Genomic DNA, 22,367 nt, shown 5'->3' on the forward strand with positions numbered 1-22,367 from the left:
TTTTTAAATTGTAAACTTCATTCTTACCCAGCTAAAAGTTTCATTCACTGTTAATGAGCAGATATCCTTTAACAGATACTCTAGAAAGATCCAATTTATGCAATACATTACACTTAGTTGTTTTTTTACCTCAATACTATGTTACTTGATTAACTATACTCTTATTTCATTTTTCAAAACCCATACATGAAATCTCTGAGGTGGCAACACGCACTATGTATTGGTAAAAAAGCCTCTTTCAGATATAGAGGAAGCAGAGTTTATCATAATTGGGAGATTTAATATTTTCTACTTCTGAGGGAAAAAACTCTCCATCCTTTAACCAAATATATGAACGCTTGTGGACAGCTAATATTTAAAACACATAATTCAGGAGCACATTCTGTAAAACATAGCAGGAAATATCCTAGACTGATTTTCATTTATTACACAGAATTCTAGTTATTTAGAATTATGATTATTTTCACAAGTATGACCAATAGCAACAGCTCAATACACATTTCTTGAAATTCTGGGCATTTCTCAGTGGCTCAAAGCTTTCAAGTATTCTTTAAGAAATAAAGGCATGTTATGCAATTATTTAACAGGTTTGAGCAATACTTGTTTTTCATTAATCTACCAACATTTTAAATTTAGACAATTTTCACTTACATTTGATTCTTTGCTGCTTGCCTCTGAGCTTTTCTTTCTTTCCTTTTCTGATCTGGTGGCTTAGCAAAAACAATTTCAATATTTTCTCCCTCCAAATCTTTGCCATTCATTTCTTCCATAGCCTTAAAAAATGAGGTACTGATCAACAGAGAGGACTTTAACAACAATTTTAATTCATTTGAAGTCAAAAAATCAGTTCATTAATGTTGGAAGGATGAGATCCAATAGGACTGTTAGATTTTTATCTAAAGATCCAGCTCTTCAACTAATTAACTTTTTGACTAGTTTAGGGAGTTATACAATTTGCTAAGGCCAATAAAGGTTAACTGGAGTAGATTACATGACCTCTGAGTGTCCTTCAACTTTTTAGAATACTCTTGATACTAGAATGACTAAAAATCATTAGTTTTAGATGTCTACAATAGTTCTTTTACCTTGACAGCACCATCTCGCTCATCAAAATGAATGAAGGCATAATCTTTTAGTTTCTTCACTCGTTCCAGTTTCCCAAACTGACTAAATGCTTTTTCTAAAATCTCTTCTGTTACAGTATTGGCAAGGTTACGTACAAACAGCACTTTTACCTGAAAATTAAGAAAAAAACAGAAACTCTCTGTGTATTTCCAAAGGGTTCAATTTCCAGGATGCCACCACCCCACCCACCATACATAGTTTTAGTCATTACCCATTAGACAAACATCAGAAATATTATACGACTAAGTTTTCAACTCATTTGAGTAAATACCAAGGAATGACTGCTGGATCTGATGGGTGAAAAACCTGAACAGACACCTCATCAAAGATACAAGCATTCGAAGAGATGCTCAACCTGACGTCCTTAGAGAACTGCATTTAAAAGCAACAATGAGGGGCACCTGGCTGGTTCAGTCGGTGGAACACGCAACTCTTGATCTCGGGGTTTTAAGTTCAAAGCCCCACACTGGGTGTAGAGAGTAGTTTTTAAAAATCTCTTTAAAAACATAAATAAAAACAAAAACAATGAAATGCCACCACATACCTATTAGAATGGCCAAAACCCAACACTAACACCACCCAATGCTGGTAAGGATATGGAACAGAAACACTGCTAGTGGAAATGCAAAATGGTACAGCCACTGTGGAGAACAGTTCAGTTTTTTTATAAAACTAAACATACTTTACCATACAATCTGATGATTGCACTTTTTGGTATTTACCCAAATCGGTTGAAAACATGTCCACATAAAAACCTGCATATGGTTGTTTACAGCAGCTTTACTCATAACTGTCAAAATTTGGAACCAAAATGTTCTTCAGTAGGTGAATGGATAAATTGCAGTACCTCCAGACAATGGATTATTATTCGGTGTTAAAAAGAGATGAGCCATCAAGCCATGAAAAGACATGGAGGAATCTTAAATGCATGTAACCAAGTACAAGAAGATGGTCTTAAAGAGCTACATATTGTATGATTCCAACCATAGGACATTTGGGAAAAGGCAAAACTATGGAGACAATAAAAAATCAATAGTTGTCAGGGGTTAGAGGGGATGGTGGGGATGGTAGGGATGGGGGAATCAGGGAGGATTCCTAGAGTAGTAAAACTATTCTGTATGATGCTATAATGAATGCATATCATACATTTGTCAAACCCATAGAATGTACAATAGAATAAATCCTAACATGAACTATGGACTTGAGAGTACATAAGAACTCTGTAAGTTTTTTCAAAATAAAGCAAACAATGCTTAACAGTTTTTATTAAATTAGTAATTACTTTGTAATCAATGTAATCAAAGATGGAGGTGGTCATTTCCTACTAATGTGAATTCCATGCCTTGAGATAGTTGTTGAACACTTAACACAGGTGGTCAAAACTAATCAGAATCTGCTTCTGAAAGGTGGATAAAGAAGGGAGGGAGCATTCAAAATACTGACAAATTCTTTTAATCCAGAAATCGCCTCAAAGTACAGTTATAAAAATTGACCCTTTGTTAGGAAACATCATTTCCTCCTAAAATACCTGAAATAACACCTGAATTTAATAATCCAATAAGAACTTAATAGGCCAATGGAAAAAATAATATGAAGTATTTTCTGTCAAGACTACTTATCCTTTAGTAATATTCACAGTTCTGGCATTCACACTACTTTCTTGATTTAAGTGAATGAGCTGTATTTGCTATCATATCACCATTAAGAGGGTTTCTTAAATGACAAAGAGTAGAATAACTTAACTAGAACTGCACTAGTGAGTAAAGTGTTGACTCAAGAGATGTTTGTTCTCATAGGATGTCTCAACTGACTGCTGAAGCAGGATACCTAATAATAGCTAAACCTTGTAACTGCAGCAGCTCTGCTGAGGCCAATACAGTTCACTATTTTTAGGAGTAGGACTTTTAACACAAAAACCATGAAAGCTAATGGCGCCATTCTCAAAAATGCAAAAAAAATTGCTCTTAGAATACACACAAAACTGATGGTGAATTACTTCCACAGCATGTAGGCTAACTACTCATCATCATGAGAGTGACAGCTACACAATTATGATTGAGTGTCCACAAATAAATTTTTATATTTACTCTCTATGCGCTTGGTTTCATTTCTGATGTGTGGCCTTTATAATAAAGAACACTTCTCTCACTTTCAAAAACATGGTTTTGTGAAAAGTATACAATTCATTTTGTAAGTTTCTTACTTCTCTAAAGCCTCCCGAATCCCTTTTGCCACCAACCCATCAAAAAAAAACTGACTGTCATTACCTTTGCCATCACTTCAGGATCAGGATCTTCTATAGGATCAGCCCATTCAACAGTTCCAACATTTCCCCAGACCTTGACTTTACCACTCATTAACCTACGCCTTGCCTGGGCAGCTGTTTTGTGATCTTCATATTCAAGGAAGCAAAAGCCTCTGTTTTTTTTCTTGTCATCTGGTTGGTGGTATAAAATGACGTCTGTGAGACCCTCTGAAAATAAGCAACCATTCCAGAAAAATTAGGTAAAATAAGAAAAAAGAAGATCAAAGGATTTTTCTACTACTTGAATATAAAAATGAAAAATAATCTCTTTTCTTTGAAGAGGACTCTCAAAAACATTGGTCCAGATAACTGACCTAATACACACACCTTCCAAGTGTTCTCAACACAAAAATCCCCATGAAAAAAAATGTATTCTTTTTAATTAGACCCAAGGACTATTCTTCCAATAAATGACAAGGGGCATAAAATTTTTACATAACAATTATAAAAATGGCAGTGTAAGTCAGATATGGTTAGACACTTTTCTCATTATGTAAATAAACATTAAAATTCCTTTTGATGGCACTTTCCTGGCCTCAGATATCAGTAACTATTTCAAATGAGATATTAGTATCACGTAAGATTTTGAATGTTCCTGGAGACTGGTAACAGTCTGATAATCTGCTAAATATTCTAGGCAGACAAAACAATAAAATAATAAAAGCAGCTTGGTTTGGTCACTATTCTAAAAAATGCTTTAGATTTCAAAGAAATTACACCATACTGACATTGATTATATAATCTCTTGCTTATAAAAATACTTACCATTCCAATAATTTAGAAAATCTAATCATTACGGAAACAATCCCACTAAGAATGTCAAGCTAGCACCTAAAAACGCATAAAACACACAGATTCCAAAACGAGATGCACAGATTCTGCAGATAGTTCAAATCTCAACTGCATTCCTTACAAACTACACAGCATTCAGCAAGTTATTTCCCAAAACCCTCAGTACCTGTTTTCCTTATCTTACTTACAAAATACTTACAGAATGGAGCTACCTATCTCCCACAGTTGGGAGTAAGAATGCCAGTCAATAAATGTAGCGTTTGTAACAGTGTTTGACATGCAGAAGTACGCAATTACCTTCAGTATTAGAAGTGCATCTCCTTCCACATAAATCCAACTTACCTGTTACTTTGCTAAATTCTTCAAGAATCTGTTCCTTGGTTTTACTCTTAGGAATAGAGCCCACAAAAAGCCTATTGTTGGCCACTGAGATGCAGACACCAATGTGTTTTCCAGAACGAATTTCATGATTATTATACTGAAAGGGGAAGAAGTGTACCATATTTTTAAAATACTTACAAAATATTTTATTATAAATGATTATAAACATAAATGCAACTTTTTAGGCAAATTTCAATGCTATGTTTATCAAGTATTTTTATCCTTTAAAAATATAGTTAGCATACGTAAGAGGAAATTGTAATCTGCGACAGATATGAAGATTACACTGACAAAACACTTAAAAAGTTTATGAATTAAAATAATGCAAAAATTTGTTAAATCCTTGGAACTTAGGAAACTTGGTAAATTAGGAATCAGGTCTGAGCAGCTTAAATTCAAAACTGGTGATTCCACAATACCTTAATTTCTACTTAAATTCATCCTGGCAACCAGTTATCCTCATGCAAGAGAAATGGGATTCAAATACCAGCAAGCTTTCTGCCTGTTAACCAGCATCAAATCTATTTTTTTCCATCTCCCTTTCACTCTTGTAAGAAGTTGCAATAAGGGATTTTCAGCTTCAAATATAAGTCTAAAAGGAGAGAACCTTCTTTTCCTGAATCCAACCCTACTTTTTTCCCCATTTCATTTTCAACAAACCTACAATAAGGTTGAAAAAAAATAAGTGGACTGATTAGGGTGCACATATAGAAGCAACTATAAAACTACAGTAAAAAGTCAAGTCTTCATGTAACCCATATCCCATAGAAGGATGAGATATTTATTATACAGGCAAAACCCAATCTGTCAAAGTCACAAATCTACTAATCGGTATTGATTTACAAACCGAAGTTCAAAAACATTCAAGTTATCAGGGAAAGTGAATTATTTATATTACACAGTTAAAACTACCTCAAAATTTCATGTTAGCAATAATGGTAGCAGCAGTTACAATTTGATTAATCCCCCACACCTGGCCTCAAAATCTGTTTTGAGTAAGTGCAAGTGGAGCTATAAACACTAAAGAATCAACATAAATTTCTATACAATTTATAGGCCAGCCTTATGGCCAAAGTGAAACCATTCCTCTCCCATTTTGAAAGTAAGCTTTATACCCCATGTGGGGCTTGAACTCACAACCCTGAGATCTAGTTGCATGCTCCATTGACTGAGCCAGCCAGGCACCTCTCTTCTTCCATTCTTGCATTAAAGGTACATCAGGTACAAGACAAGAAGGCATACAGTAAGTCAGAAAATCAATTCCTCCCTGTCCCTTTCTCCATCTCCAGATACTCAAAATCTAACATGAAATTCAAATGTCCTTCCTCCAGTTCAGAACGGCTTTGTACTTTCTACCTCACTGATTCAATTCGTGCTATCAAAGTCTCTGGTCATCATGATCCCAGGATTATTTATATTCTCTACACTTATGCCAGAGACTTTAAAAAAAAAAAAAAAAAAAAAAAAAAGGAAAGAGGACAAGGGTGCACAGCTGGCTCTGTCAGTGGAGCATGCAACTCATGATCTCACAGTCATAAGTTCGAGCCCCACAACTGGGCATGGAGCCTACTTACAAAACAAACAAAAAAAGAGATGACAGTTTTTGCCTATTGAAAACAAACTCAATGACTCCCCATCACCACTAGATAAAGTTCAAATACTTGGACATCACATAAGTTTATCCTAAAATTCCTAGTATGTCCCCCTTCTCTCCACAACACTAAAATCTTAGCTACTTACACCTGAGTTCTCAAACAGCTTTTAGACTGCTAAGCCTCTGAATAAAATGCTTTCTCTGAAACTTCCATCATCCAAACTCCAGATGTGAGCTCACTCTGCAATACCTACATCCTAAAAAACAGGTCAACAAAACACCCTTCTATGCTTAACACAAACCAACAGTTCTAAAAGGAGTGATTTTGCTCCCCAGGGGACATTTGACAATGTCTAGAGACATTTTTGGTTGTCAACTAGGGATGTGGGCTTACTGCTGGTTATTTAGTGGGTACGAAGGCCAGAGATGATACTAAATATCCTACAATTCAGAGGATAGCCCAGTAAAACAGAATTATCAGATCTAAAATATCAACAGTACTGAGGCTGAAAAAGCCTGCCACAACTTTTTCCCCCATGGCATTTATATTAAGACCAAAAACCTCTTAAAACTAGAAATAGATTACCTGCAAACAGTAGTGCTATGGCTGAATCCATCATTGTATGGGATTATGAACAAGTAGACTACAATACCTTATAACAAATAAATTAATCTAAGAAACACAAATTACTTTTAAGACACGTGCATTCCCTAGATTTTTATAATCTAGCATCAGAACACAACCTTAATGACAAATCAATGGCTTTCAATTTGATCTAATCTGTAACCCCAGGAGTTGACAAAAACTAAGATATCAGAAAAATAGAAAAAAATACATAATATTCAAAGGTGAAAGTAAGAGTTATTTTGAAGATGACAGAACTTGGCATAGTTTTCCTTCTGTGTTTTTCATTTTCCAAAAGTTCTAAGAGCTAGACCTGTTTACTATAAGGAAACGTCTAAATCTAAGTTTTAAAAAACTTAGAAAAAAAAAAGTTGTGGGGCACCTGGGTGGCTCAGTTGGTTACACATCTGACTCGATTTCAGCTCAGGTCATGATCTTACAGTTATGAGATCTGCACTTGGGTGTGTGTAGCTGGCTTAAGATTCTCTCTTCCTCTGCCCCTCCCCTGCTTGCACGCATTGTCTCCCTCTCTCAAAAATAAAAATAAATAAATAAATAAATAAATAAATAAAAAGAATTCTTAGTTATAACACGTCCATCAACATTTAACAATTCTGCTTCAAAGTAGTAATGACTGTTTCTGTTATTATTTACAGAAGAAAAGCTTCTTCACTTCTAATTCATCATCACTTGCCCTGCTAATAAGGTTTACCAATCCTGGATAGGTAGAAGGTAATTTAGGATGACTGTGGTCTCTAAACAGTATAAGTGACATGAAGAGTTATTGGGACTTCTAAACTAAACTATAATGCTTCATCCACATTTTTTTTAATTAAAAAAAAAACAAAAACAAAAACAATTAGAGCTAACACACAGAGAGTAAACCGGCTCTTCAATTAAAATAAATCATTAAAGGGGCAAAGGAGACCCTCTGGGCATATTGTCCAAAAAAGCAAAAGTACCCAGAGGGGCGCATGGCTGGCTCAGTAAGGCACAGCATCCAACTCTTGATCTCAGGGTCGGGGGCTTACGCCCACATCTGGTGTAGAGACTACTTAAGAGAGGGGGGAAAAAAGTACATAGTACCCAGAAATAAGCATTTCTTGAAGCAGTGCCCTATTAAACATGCATTTTTATGTGCATCTGAATTATTTAACGGTTCCCACTCTTTAATAATTTTAAGACCAATCTATCACCATAAATTCACAAATGTTGCACCCCAGCAGGTGAGTAACAGTGAGATGAGTGGCAGAAGGGCATGATGAAACTGTTCTGAACCTTAACACAGATTCTAATGTAATGCTGATAAATCGTAACTCTCAACAGGTAATACATCAGGACACTATCACAGTATCAAAATTAACAACAACAAAAAAAACGTGATGCCTTCCAACAAGGAAGTTGGGCGGTGATGTTAATTAAGATATTTAAAAATTCTAGCTTTCAGGGACACTTGGGTGGCTCAGTTGGTTAAGTGTCCGAATTGGGCTCAGGTCATGATCTCACAGTTCGTGAGTTCGAGCCCCAAATCGGGCTGTCAGCCAAGATCAGCCAAGATCTGATGTCAGTCAGATCCTCTGTCTCCCTCTCTGCCCCTCCCCAGCCCCGGCACGTGCTCCGTCTCTCTCAAAAATAAACATTAAGGTCGCTGGAGTGGCTCAGTTAGTTGGTTAAGCGTCCCAACTCTTGGGTTTAGGCTCAGGTCAGGATTTCACTGTTTCTAAGTCTGGGCCCTCCAACAGGCTGTGTGCTGACAGCATGGAGCCTGCTTGGGATTCTCTGTCTCCCTCTCTCTGCCTCTCCCCTGCTTGCTCTCTCAAAATAAATAAACTTTAAAATATATAAATAAGATAAACATTTTTAAAGAATCTATCTTTCAGATTCAGTATCATAGTGAGGTGACCAAATAAAACAAAGATGAACTTTGAACATTAATCAATACAGTTTCACTCTTTCAGAACACCAAAACTGGAGTTGTACAGTACAGAACATTCCCACCATCTAGGCTTAAAATCTCAAGTCACTTTTTCCTGCCGTCGTAGCCAGTCACCAAATGCCCCCAAATTTAGCAATCTCAGATTTGGAATCTAACTCAGAAGTGGTCTTTCAGTCCTAACTCTTCCCACAGCAGCAAAGCCACTACCTCCTCAGCCTACTTTATTCTTAAACATTTCTTAAGTAGAAAATATTGAAGCCAAAATCTACTTCCCTAAAAATTCTACAATAACTATAGATTTTCTTCCCCAGATAACAGCACTTCATATACTCCACACAATGCTCAGGATTTAGCTGTTCTCTAAACCTGGCTAATCATTCCTTCTCTGATACTGGCAAACTAATGTGCCTCCCAAGAGTGTCACCAAATAGTGATATCCATAACATAATACTGTAGACACAGACTGAGACTGAGGAATCTAGAATAAATTGGAGACTACTGCTAATCTTCCACTTCTAAACATTTTTCTGTAACACAACAGTCCATGATTACCTGAGCTTATTTGGCAACCACACCACACTGCTTACTTACACTACAGCTTACTTGTGAAATCAGTTGTATATAGGACTTGACGTTTGTCCTGACTCAATTCCATCTTGCTGGTGTTAACTATCTGTTTCAGGCTATCACAATCTTTTAAGATTCTGATTTTTGTCATCCAGGGCATTTATCACTCACTACATGAAGACTCAAGTCACCAGACATGACAGCAGTCCAGCTATGCCCTGATTTATAAATCATTGATAAAAATTAGAATGGAACATATAGCTTACCATCGCCTATTATTTCTCCTTTCAAAATCTCTAACCTCTCTCCTTTCTATATAGCTGCCACTTTCCTGGTCTTTGTTCTCTTCATCCAAACATTCTTCATTATTCTGTTTTTTATACCATGCTACCCACATCAACACTCGAAAGTTTAATGGCACCATGGAAACTTAGCCCCATAGTCATGACTACTACCTTCTGGCACTGACTTTATACTATACTAGTTTCATCTCCCATTTCCTTCAACAATAAACTGCTTCAACCAGATTACCTATTTCCTTTCACTGTCCTGCTCAAACTTCTTGATCACAAAGCCTTCCAAAATAACCCCAACACAATCTATGCCTTCATCCCTGTTAGCATCTGAAAAAGGCATTTGCATCCCTGTTACCCTCTGAACGATGCATCTGTGTCCTATAAAATCATGAACTCAATCAAACTACCATGTAGGTCCAAGTCTTCATGTTAAACACACTATTTGCTAAAGTGCTACAAAGTATGTCGTGGACCTATCTTGTCAACTGCATTCATCAAAATGGTTTTATACATGCTACACCAGTGTACACCAACCACTTCAGTGAATAAAACCCATCAGTGCCTATCAAAACCATAACTGTTTTAGTTTTTTTGTTTTACATTTATTTTTGAGAGACAGAGCACAAGTGGGGGAGGGGCAGAGACAGAAGGAGACACAGAATCTGAAGCAAGCTCCAGGCTCTAAGTTGTCAGCACAGAGCCCGACGCGGGGCTCGAACTCATGAACTGTGAGATCATGATCTGAGCCAAAGTCGGACGCTTAACCGACTGAGCCACCCACGCGCCCTAAAACCATAACTTTTAATATGCAAATAGAGATCAACTATTCCAGTATTTGTAATATAGGCACTATTAGCATTTTCAGCAGGGTATTTATTTCTATTATCTAGGACTGCAATGGACACTAAAATGCCAGTGGCCCTGAGTTCCAATTCCAGCAGCACACCACGGAAATACATATACACACTTGCCTGCCCTTCTTCCCGGTCTTTGGGACAACAAACACTACACATTTGGATATTTCCAAATATGCCCCTGGGGATGAGGGGGAAAGCATTACCCCCTATAAATGTACATTAATTCAAAGTTGACACTGAATACATAATTACAAACGGAAATCAGAAAACCTTTAAATACTAATATGGGACTATAGCTAATATGGGAAATATAAGTTCTTGGGTCATAAATAATAGATTAGATGACACTAGTCAGCCAGTCAGGTTATTTATCTAGCACCTACTGAATTATTACATAGTAGCACTGTTGTAAATGTCAGGAATACAGGAAAAAAGAGCTTGTATGCTGGAGGAGAGAGATAAGCAAATACTTTACAAAGCCAAGAAATAATTTTAAGTACATCTGAGCATTCTATTTTATTGTGTTCATGATACAGTCACAGAGCAACTGGGTAGTAAGCTGCTCAAAGTCAGGAAAGGCCTTCTAGGAAGACCTGATCTATAAGAAGGCAGTAGCCATGGTAGCTGGGGGAGTGTTCAAAAGCGGAAGAGCAGAAGGTGGCCTTGAGATGGAAATGGTCACAGCTTATGTGGGAGGCAAAGTATGGACAGAGGAGTAATAAAGAAAAAAAGAAATGTAAGCAGAAACTTGATCAGATAGGGCCTTGTTTGGAAGCCATTATTAGAGTTTTCAGCATGGGAATGTTGTGATCTAACCTATGCTGTTGAATGGTAAAACTGTAAAGGGGCAATGGAAAGCAGTGACTAGCTAGAAGCACTCTTTGAATGGTACTTTAGACTAATGTGGTAGCAATGTAGATAGATTCCAAAAATATTCTGGCAGCAGAAACAGAACTTATTTCCTGTGCTCCTTTTTAACACTACCTAAATAACTACATAATTAAAGAATTAGGCTACCTGATGACATAATTTATATTGCTGGCTTTAAACTGTTAGGTCTGGGGGCGCCTGGGTGGCGCAGTCGGTTAAGCGTCCGACTTCAGCCAGGTCACGATCTCACGGTCCGTGAGTTCGAGCCCCGCGTCAGGCTCTGGGCTGATGGCTCGGAGCCTGGAGCCTGTTTCCGATTCTGTGTCTCCCTCTCTCTCTGCCCCTCCCCCGTTCATGCTCTGTCTCTCTCTGTCCCAAAAATAAATTAAAAACGTTGAAAAAAAAAAATTAAAAAAAAAAAAATAAATAAATAAAAATAAACTGTTAGGTCTGGTCAACGATAAGAACTCAAACTAAACAAACCTGGTATCGAACTAAAGCTATATGGCCTCCTATAAGTCACCCAGGCTATTTACTCTTCTGCAGAATGAAGATAATTCCAGTTGCTTTAAAAAATAGGTAGTATTTAAAGGTAATAATGTAACACCCTAGCACAGCTCCTGTGTCTTAACAAGTACTCAACAGGTAACTATTATTCACCTTTCACAAACTTAGCTCCTGCTTCCCTGGCAAGATTTTCATCATTTGGCAATAAATTTATTGCCCAAAATATGAAGCAAATGTTAGCTGAAAACCATTTAAAAAGTCTACAGGTGCTTAACTTAATGCCTCTTTTTCAGCTGTTATTATCAATTAACCTATTTTTACAAGTAATTCGATGCAAATTTAAAATCCACAAAAATTTTTTAAAGTAAACTCTACCCCCAAAGTGGGGCTCAAACTCATGACCCTGTGATCAAGAGTCACATGCTCTAGCGACTGAGCCAGCCAGGCACCCCAGAATCCACAATAGTTTTTAATCTGGGGGACAGGGAGGGGAGGGATTATTCCTGGATCATACCAAAAATAAGGCCAAATACATAATCTTTTTTTTAAAGTAAGTTCTACACCCAACATGGGGCCTGAACTCATGACCCAGAGACGAAGAGTCACATACTCTACCAACTGAGCCAGCCAGACTATCTTGATCTAAAGGTACTCAAGACACTCAAAGGACAGGAAAGCAAAAAGAAATGGTGCTTCCTGCTTCCATCTTGTCTGATCTATAAATAATCCCAAATAGACATTTTTTTAAAACTTATTATCTACAACTAGAATGACCATTCTATTAATCTTCTATAAAAATTCACCTTGGATATTGGTGTAATTCAAGTAGACTCTCATGACATGACACAAGAAGGGTCAGTTTTCAAAATATGCTCCCTTAAAGAACACATTTAGAAGAGTACTCATTTCCACAATACTAAGTAGCAAAAGATGTCCTAGTTAACTTGATTTATTTCTCTAGAATATTTCATTTCCTCAAAAGTCTAGTCCTCCCTTTTTACTGTTACATCACGGCAAACCTCCCAATTCTGTTATCAACATAACCCTACCACAGTAAAACACCCTTTAAAAAAAAGCAACGATGTGGGGCACCTGGGTGGCTCAGTCGGTTAAGTGTCCAACTTCGGTTCAGGTTACGATCTCGCAGTTCCAGAGTTCGAGCCCCACATCAGGGTCTGTGCGGACAGCTCAGAGCCTGGAGCCTGCTTCAGATTCTGTCTCCCTCCCTCTCTGCCCCTCCCTAGCTTACACTGTTGTCTCTCTCACTCTCAAAAATATTAAAAAATTTAAAAATAAAATAAAAAATTTTTAAAAAAGCAACGATGATATATCCATTTCACCCTAGTGGATATAGTGGTAAAACCATTACAAAATGCAAAACTTCCTAATTTATCAGACAGGAAAAAATAAACATGTTCCCAGATAAGGACTCCAATCACAAAACCAGAAAAAATGTAAAATAGAACAAGAATTATTATTAGTTCCTGGATAAATTAAAATGGCTGGCTAGCTACCTATGGAACTTTCTGAATTATAACTGAAAACTTAACTATATTAATGAGACTACATCTTAAGCCCACAGCAATGCAATTTTGGACTGTATTATTTGTTAAGCCAAGGCAACTGCCCAAACTGAAACATTATTTCATAATGACTATTTACTGGCACTCAAAATCATCATGTTACAATAGGATTATAGATCATCTTCCTCTAATGAAGTATTTTTTATGGATTTTGGACATTGTCTACAAATACTGCAGTGAGAACCTGCCATAAATAGTGCATTTTGGTAGCAAGAATTAAATGGCCTACAAATGTTGGTTTAATGATTCCTTTTAAAAATGTTAATACACAAATCACCACTTATACACTAAGTAACCACCCTTGTTAAACAGAATAAAAGCTTTATGTAATACCTAATATATAAAATGGGTCTGAAATTAATGGTAAATTCTGTACTAGCTTGCTGCAGTAAGATAGTTTGCTGCCTTCTCATTCACATTTCCGTATTAAAATTTACTGCTACTCTATTGCTACCTGGCAAAAATGTTTTATTTGTTTATAGATTAAACCAGATGATTTCTAAAGTTATCTTTCCAGAACTCTAAAAAGTCCTTAATTTTACATGAACTGCTCAAAACTAAGATTTTGACAGCCCAAAGGTTACAAGTGAATGGTTCCCTATAGAACTATAGCTGCTCTGAAATAGGAAGCATTCTTTAAATGAGGGAAAAATCACCCATGATTTAAAACTCCCAAATTCCTTTTTAGAGACACCACCTATAATCTTTCAAGCAGCACTATTCTAATGTTAAGTTTTTATCATAGTCAATTACACACACCAAATGAGAAATTCAATCACCATGGAAAGCAAAACATAGTATAGTTGGCTTTTCCCCTTAAGGTATGCCTTAAAATGTAGACCATCTGATGGTGAGGAAAAGAAAAATTCAGGAAAAATCAATCCAAGAATTTTAAGATTGTTTAGTATCCCCTACAAAATATGTAAGCCAATAAAGCAAATTTAACAAATATCTGCCACAGCGGACAATTTTACAAAAGTTCCTCCCCAGTTTACTTTTTGATACATTTCTTGGGTTGAAATTAACCCTGACCTCTTCAATTATAAAATGTAGAATCCATGTGAGCCACAAAATTTAATAAAACTAGCTTAAAGAAGAGCTAAGCCATAATTTGATTAAAGCTCTTTTTTTAAAGTTGGCAACGTAACTAGGTCTTCACACCTTACATCTGGTACTTTAAATCAAATATTGCCACTCAGCATGAAATCTTTTATTTCATGAACTAGAAGTTTTGTCATCACAATGTCTTTGTGATTTATTTTATGGAAAAAGGAATGGCCCAGGTACAGCCACAAAATAAGGAAGCCCTACCTATTACAGTCACTTTCTTAAATCTTTTAACATTCCTATTAAAAAAAAAAAAAAATCACCAAACCAGATGTTTCAAAGAACTAATAACTCAGAATTCTGATACAGTGCCTTATATATAGATCCTCAGTCAGGTACAGCCAGAAAATAAGGAAGCCCTACCTATTAGTTACTTCCTTAAATCTTTTAACATTCCTATTAAAGAGTAAAAAAATCACTAAGCTAGATGTTTCAAAGAACGAGTAACTCAGAATTCTGACACTGTGCCTTATATATAGATCCTCAGTCCAGTCAACTACACATATAAAGAATACTGCTACAATGACTACAACAAAGAATGTAAAAGTGCCTAATCAGCACTTCAAAAAACATTTGGTTAACTCTCAGGCAAAATAAGAAAAAACTTGCCTTTAATTAAAGAGAGTGAATGTGAAGACTGGAAGAAAAAAACTTACCAGTTTAACAGCCTCCTGAGCGGCTTCTTTTGTACAAAAAGTGACAAACGCATAACCTCTATTGAGACCAGTGAGTGGATCCATCATTAGACGAAGATCCCATATCGGTCCAGCTTTCTCAAATAATGGAACAAGTTCATCCTCAAACAGATCTCTTGGGATCTTCCCCACAAATATCTGTAAATTAAACATGAAGTAAAAAACCATGGAGAGTTTCTTTAGGAAACCAGATACCTGCGCATTTACTACAAAAGGTACAAGTTTTTAGTTTCTTTACCTCAGTGCCAACAGAAGGCTGCTGACCTGAATAAACGGAATCTGGAGGCGGTCCCCCATACTTCCTCTGTCCAGTGGTCACATCAAGTGTGTAGCCTGTTCTTTCCAATAGTGCCTTGAAAAGTTCAAATGTCATTAATACATTTAATTCACAAGACCACACCCATGCATTTCACAGTTAAAAATCAATCTTGTTCAAAGCATTCCATTTACCTTGGCAACAATCCCTACAGTTTTCTGGTATGTTATAGAATTTCTCCTTTAATGTACCCTTGTAGTAGCTCTAATTTTTAATGAAAATTTCAGGGCTCTACTCAAATTATTTCTGGTTTCCAATTAACTAGTGTTTAGCAAACAAACAACTAATATTGATTCATTAACATCTTTCAAGCCAGGGTCTGTACCTGTTCTGCTAATTTCTCCTAACTGTACCTAATTTGCTTGAGTTTAATTCTCTCCCAAAGGAGGAACTGGGTAAAGCTCCTTAACAAACTCCCTGTATCCCACACTTCTAATACACACTGCCAGCAATTCTGGGCACCAACCTTTGTAAAAATTACATTCCCAAGAATGCCCCTTAACTTAGGAGTTACAGGAAATATAACAACTTAATTCATCTGACATTCAAGCACCATGCTTCCCCAGATGGCATGGTTCATTCATAACAAATGAGAGCCAAAATGACTTTGAAAACTTTATGTAATTGCAACAATGTGAAATAACTTCTAGGTCTTATCTCCCCTAGAAGTGAACTGTTAAAATTTAAACAGTTCCTATTTACTAATCAGTGGTAGTTTCTCCTATCCCTTGGTATAAGGCAAAAGTACTAGAAAGTTGTCTACAATTAGCCTAAACAAACAAACAAACAAACAAACAAAAAAACCCAAGAATTATTCTCCTCTGCCATCTCAAAGTACAAAACCTGCTTTCTAAATAATAAAATCTAGTAATTGGTTAATAAATTCTGAAAAGAACAAAAACAAGCTAACACCAAGCACAATGACAAATTTTATCAAAATGCTGTCAAATGACCTGGGGTCACCTCAGTCTCTAGAAACGAAAATGACTAGACAGATTTCAAACACTTTCTACCCAAAGAACAATAAATATCTGTGAAAAAATACTATGATAAAAAAACTCCTCTATTACTAAACTCTAACAAAAAGGCCCACAAAGTGCTACATTATTTTTAAGCAGTCTTTTTCTATCATAACCCAATGTTTATTTATGGATGCAACATTGGGCAACAAAAATAAACTGAAATCTATTACTAGAACATAAACTAAACCACTAAATGTCTCCTCTTCCCTTTTTCCCATATGTAATCCCTGCACTTTTCACCTTCATCTTTATATGACTTAAATACTTTTTATATCAATCCCTAAAAAATAGAAAAAAACTTATTCCTCAAACATCCTATAAAAGTGTCACTATGTCTTCTTGCTGCAATTTAAGAGACACTAAAGCTTCAAGCCACTCCCTCCCAGACAGAAAAGTCAAAATAAACTTTACATTTTTAATAAAAATTTAATAACCCTAACTCCCAAAATGTAAATTTAATCACAACTGATATAATAAAGACATCTACACTCCATTTCTATGGAAAAAACTGGATTTATGGTTTAAACATAATTCACTCACAGCCTGACCTGTAAAATCCTCAAATATATGAATGATATTAACAGTTAACTCCTTATTCCAAGCTTCCCTCCTCCCATACCATTAAAACATCACTTAACACTCATAATTAACTTTCTTAAACCATAACTCTTGGTTCAAAGAGCATCAGCACACTGTAATAAGAGCACCAGATTAAAACTAGCATGATCACATTTTCTATAAACTGAAACCTCAACACAACTAAAAACCAAAACAAAGATCACAACCTAGTTGCATTTGAGGCCATTTATTGCTCTACATGACCTTAAAAAAATAACTTCCACTCCCAACCTCAGTTTCTTCACTTGCATTTCCACACTCCTCAATTTTACTGATAAAAGCTGCCTTTAGAAATGAACAAATCAGCCTTAAAATGAATAGTAATAGAAAAGAAGGTAGTGTTAAAAATTCTAAATCCATTTAACTTGGGAGTCTGTGAATTCTAAGATAAGTCAACTGTTAAATGTACACTCCTCACCAAGTATGGGATGAACGGATTCCCTCCCATTTTTGTTCTACTGTCACTAATCTGGACTTCCAGCTTTTCAAAAAATGTTTAGAAATATGGTAGATGATATTTAGGTCTTTGCTTTAGAATACCAAGAAACACTGATTTAATGAATAACTTAATAACAAGAAAAACTTAAAAGTGAGTTGTTCTAAAAACAGAAATAACTAAAGGCAGGAAACTTTTCAAAAGGCAGTAATTAGAAAAGATTAACAAATTATCTCAGGTTATTAACTCTCAACATCTTAAAGATGCACACCCACATTTCACATCCAAAGAATATTTACACCAAAGCTAAAAAAAGTCCTTGAAAGAACTTAAATACTCCGGGGGGGGGGGGGGGGGTTAAAAAGAAAAGTTTTTAAAGACATACCTTAATTTTTGCCTCATCTGGTCCTTTGCTAGAATCCGCTACTTTGGTCCCTTGTTTTTCTCTCTGCCTATAAGTCTTCATGACTCCACATAAAAAGGCACTTTTGTTCTATAAAAAAATTTTCCAATCACATTTAACAATGGTCTTATCTGTATCTAATCCAATAAAACAAACCATATCAAAACTACTCATGTTTTTTCTAGTTACACTGACATCAACATTACCTGAACATGAGAGAGATCACTGTCTTTAAACTGCTGAAGAACTGCCAATGCGCCGTCTTCATTGAATTCTTTTAAAGCCTCGATAGCTCTTTCATCTAAGTCACTATGTGCAACCAGCCCTGGAGAAGAGAAAACTGAATTAGTTGTCAACTTTTAATATTTTTAGAAACTTTTTTTAAGAAACCATATTTGCCAATACAGGTACATGCTTGCCAAGTAAGAATTCTTCCATTTCCCTTACCTATATGAGAAACACACATGCTTTAATCATTCTGAACTAAATAAAACCTCTCAACCACACTTACAATGAATCGACTTCTTTTACATCTTCTTCTAAGTCACATAGTTCTAAACGCTAAGTATTTCTACAGTAAATATGTAAATCCTAAAATCAACCAACAAAGTACCAAGCATGACAACTGAACCTCTACACGATTTCAAATACCACTAGGAAAAAAGCAACAGCCACACCAAGACAGACAAGTCTATAGTTACCAGTTATTTAACAAGAATCCTACTATAAAAATACCCCAAAAAGTCACATGGCCTGCTCCCAACATTTAGCAGCTGTTGCTACCATCATATACTTATCCATCTGGCCAGCCAGCCTTTACCTCCTAACCCTTCCTTCTTCCCTCCCTCTCTACACCTTAACCTCTAGTTCACAACTATCACAACAAGGCAAAACTCTAGTTCCCACACTTATTGGAAACCACAAAAAGTTGCTATTTTAGCTCAAAGCCAGAAATCCAATAGAAAAATTTCATAATATAATTTTGCAAGTGTTAGTTCTTACCTGCAACGTAAATTTCATCTAGTTTTTCAGCAACTTTCTGTGGTAAACCAGCATCAAGCAATGTCTGAAAATTTTCTGAATGGATAACTGCAGAAGTAGTATCCATGGGCTCTTCAGTACCATTTCCATTAACATGTTCTGTAGCCATGTTTCCAGAGATCTGTTCAAACGCAATAAGCAAAATTAAACTAGGATCTTCAAAAAGGGTAGAGGAAATATAAGAGCCCCAATCTTTACTTTCTCTACCAATTTCTACACCAGCCAGCCTGCGCCTCCCTTTAAAGAAGCCTTACAGTCACTATCGCCTGACAAGCCAGATTTGGAGCGCGGGGCAGAGGAGGACAGATTCACTATGTTTTTCCTTAGCACCACCCCTGACTCACCTGCTAACACTCCCTAGGAAAAACCATATTACAAATGGAGCCCAATCAGCACGAGGACAAGCCAGCGTGCCACATGCAGCTGTGGCAGTACAGAGAATGAGGTGTGTGCAGAAAGCAAAGCTGGGCTTTTCTCTCTCAAAGGTAAACCCCCAAAGTGCGCGCTTTTCCCGCCTGCCGCTTATAGATCTGTAACAACAGCCAGCGAAGAACAAAGCGCTCACACAAGCTACCTTCCTACCACCCAATTTCTCCACCCTTCACCCCCGCACCCTAAGCCCGCCCCCAACTCCGCACCCAAAGCGGCAGCCTCACCGCTGCGGCCACCAGGAGCCCATTAGAAACACGTGCTCTGCGCCTTCAAATGTCCTACAACTTCCTCCAACGGAAACCCACCGAGTCCCAGGCCAAGACGACCATCACCTACTCCCAACGTCAACCTGAAGCCAAGATCGGAGCCCCCAGAAAGCAGCAGCAGCACAACCTCGCCCCTCCACACCGAGGCCGCGGCGGCGCCAGGCCACAGGCTCTCCCCGCCCCCCCCCAGCGCCGCCGTCTCCGCCGTGACACATGGCTCTCTCCGCCCCGGGCGCCGGCGACCCCCGGCCGCCCGCCCGCACCGCCGAGACCTGAGCCGCGGCGCATGGTGCAAGCCCCCACCCCTCTCCCGTCCGTGCAGTGACTGCGGCGCCGGAGCCAGCTGTCCCACCCCCAGACAGAGGCCAGTAACCCGGCAGAGTGAGGGCGTTCCGCGAACTGCCTAACGCCCGCCGGACCGCGAGCACCACCCAAGCTCGCCGCGCGGCTGCGGGACGGGACCAGCTCCTCTCCGCCCACTCCCGCGCCGCGGTGACGGCCACGACAGCACCAACTCCGCCGCCGCTCGCGGTCCGCGCGGGCCATGGGGCCGCCTCCTCCCTGGAGCGCCGCAGACAAAGCCCGAACGGCGGCAGCACATGGAGAATAGAAGGAAGTGGCGGCGCGGGCTGCGGCCTACTCTCAAGCAGCCCCAGTCAACGTGCTCCTCTCCCCCTTGGAATCCATTTTCCAGAAAAGCCGGGTTCTCCCCACACCTCCCTCGCCCAGCTCACTCCACAATGTCACGGTGCTCCCCTCCCAGACCCGGGTCCTGGCGGTCGTTACCTCCCCGTTGGGCTGCGGCGGAAGAATCCTGTCCGAGGAGATCGGGTTGCGGGAAACGCGTGCTCGCTGCTCCCTGTGTCCGGCGCGAGTGGAGCTGTTGTAAAATGGCGGCCGAAGCTCACGCCGCTGGCAGCAAACCCGATCCAGTTCCACTCGCCTCCGAGCGCGCTCCCGGTGCGCGCGCGCGCGCCCGCGTGACCCCCCCCCCTTTCCCTCCCCTCCCTCGCGCGTCCGCTTCTCTCACTCCCTCTGCCCCTGCCCTCCTCCAGCTCCTCCTTCTCCCCCTACCACCACCGCCACCGCCACCGCCACCACCACCACCACCAGCAGCAGCAGCCTCCGTCCGCCTCCTTCTCTCGATCTTTCTTCTTCCCCTCCCTGCTCCTTTGCCCCACCACTCCCAGTCCCGTCCGCGGCCGCTCAGGCACGAGTGACCGCCTTTCCCCTCCTCGCTCGAACGCTCGCTCACACCCTCCCTCGCTCGCTCTCTCGACTCCGTCCCCCAGTCCCAGCCGAGTCGGCTCCTCTCTTTCTCTCTCCCGCGCTGACGTGACGACGTAGCCTACGCCTCGGGACGCGCGCCCGCGGGCTCCGCCCCCACGCCCCGCCACCTCCCTTGCTCCTCACCTCCCGGGGGAGGGGGACGCAAGACCCCGCCCTTCCGCTCCGGCGGCGACGGAGGGGACGAGAGTGAATGAAAGACCCGCCCCTTCCCTTCCCGACACTCCCCCTCCCGCTCTCCTCCAGGCGGGGCGGGCCGGCTCAGCGTGTCCCACTCGTTCTCCTTTGTCAGGAGACAGGCATCTCCCCACCCCGCCCCACCCCACCCCCACCGCAGCACCACGCGCACGCCACCCCCACCGAGCTCCTGCCCGTCCCAACCCCCGCCCCGTCCCGGGCCCGCGAGGCACGGGGCGAGGGGCGCGGAACGCTACCGCAGCCGCCTGAGGACACCCACCGATCCGTGCGCGCCCGGCCCCCGCCCCCGGCGCCGCGGCCGCGTAGCCGTTCGCGGCGGTGTCCACGCCGCCGCCGCCCGGCGCTCTTCTCGCTCGGGAAGCTGCAGGCGCACGTGTCCCCCGGGGCGGGGCGAGGCAGACAATGGGGCGGCGGGGGGAAGGGAAGTGGCGCCGAGACCCGCAGACCTCTGGTTAACCTAGCCGGTGGGACTCGAGTACGGGAGTCGCTACGGGGAGAGCGGTTCTCCCTGGCCGGACAATGGGACCTCCCGGGGCCCCGCGCCCGCGCAGCTTCACTTTCGCGAAAACCTTGGGCGGAGGGAGGGGTTCCCGTGGTTCGGACGAGGAAACCCTGGCTGCTTTTAGGAGGAACGGGGCTCGTTCCAGCGGACCCAGAAGCGACTCCGGCCGTGGGATGATAACGAAGGCCAGATTTGGAAGCGAAACCGCCCGGTGGTGAAGAGTTGTGCAATAGTCTGTTTCAGTCCCTGGCCTTTTAAGCAGTTAAGGGCTTCCTCATAGCACAGTTTGAGCAACTTGAAGTAGCACAAAGCTGTGTGGTTAGGGCAACTGTGAGGAACATATCTGTGTTTCTTTTTAAAAATCTTAGCAACTAAATGTTACGTGAAGTGACATTTCCTTTGTAGCCGTTTACTAGTACAAGAAAGACAAGACAAAGACGTTAGAATTTCAGTCGCGGTATGGATACTAACTTTATCCAATTCAACTGTAATCTAATAGTGTCCTTTTTATTGAAAAGCTTTTTAAGAGCTCACTGGTTCCCGAAATAAGCTCTATGCTGTGACAACAAATCAGTGGTTCGAGGAAAAGTTAGATGAATACTCTTC

The 22,367-nt window shown here is 39.9% G+C and overlaps 1 protein-coding gene across 7 annotated transcripts in view; it reads right to left on the bottom strand.

Annotated features, from left to right (window-relative positions):
- Positions 1-21,621, bottom strand: part of SYNCRIP (synaptotagmin binding cytoplasmic RNA interacting protein) — a 31,503-nt gene extending 9,882 nt beyond the window's left edge. For 2 of the 7 annotated variants that reach the window (XM_058734636.1, XM_058734635.1), the window contains exons 1-10: positions 20,561-20,718; positions 19,038-19,197; positions 18,242-18,360; positions 18,018-18,125; positions 15,479-15,592; positions 15,202-15,378; positions 4,565-4,700; positions 3,393-3,598; positions 1,086-1,235; positions 652-773 (exon numbers count right to left, since the gene is read on the bottom strand). In XM_058734636.1, the coding sequence (XP_058590619.1) occupies positions 652-773; positions 1,086-1,235; positions 3,393-3,598; positions 4,565-4,700; positions 15,202-15,378; positions 15,479-15,592; positions 18,018-18,125; positions 18,242-18,360; positions 19,038-19,185 (1,280 nt within the window). In that variant the 5' untranslated portion in view covers positions 19,186-19,197; positions 20,561-20,718. Of the gene's footprint in view, positions 1-651; positions 774-1,085; positions 1,236-3,392; positions 3,599-4,564; positions 4,701-15,201; positions 15,379-15,478; positions 15,593-18,017; positions 18,126-18,241; positions 18,361-19,037; positions 19,198-20,560; positions 20,778-21,518 lie in introns of those variants that run through there. The other 5 variants (XM_058734638.1, XM_058734637.1, XM_058734642.1 and 2 more) reach the window with 4 other exon arrangements.
- Between the last annotated feature and the right edge of the window lie 746 nt (positions 21,622-22,367).

Source organism: Neofelis nebulosa, chromosome 6 (assembly GCF_028018385.1).
Source record: "Neofelis nebulosa isolate mNeoNeb1 chromosome 6, mNeoNeb1.pri, whole genome shotgun sequence".
Classification (NCBI taxonomy): domain Eukaryota; kingdom Metazoa; phylum Chordata; class Mammalia; order Carnivora; family Felidae; genus Neofelis; species Neofelis nebulosa.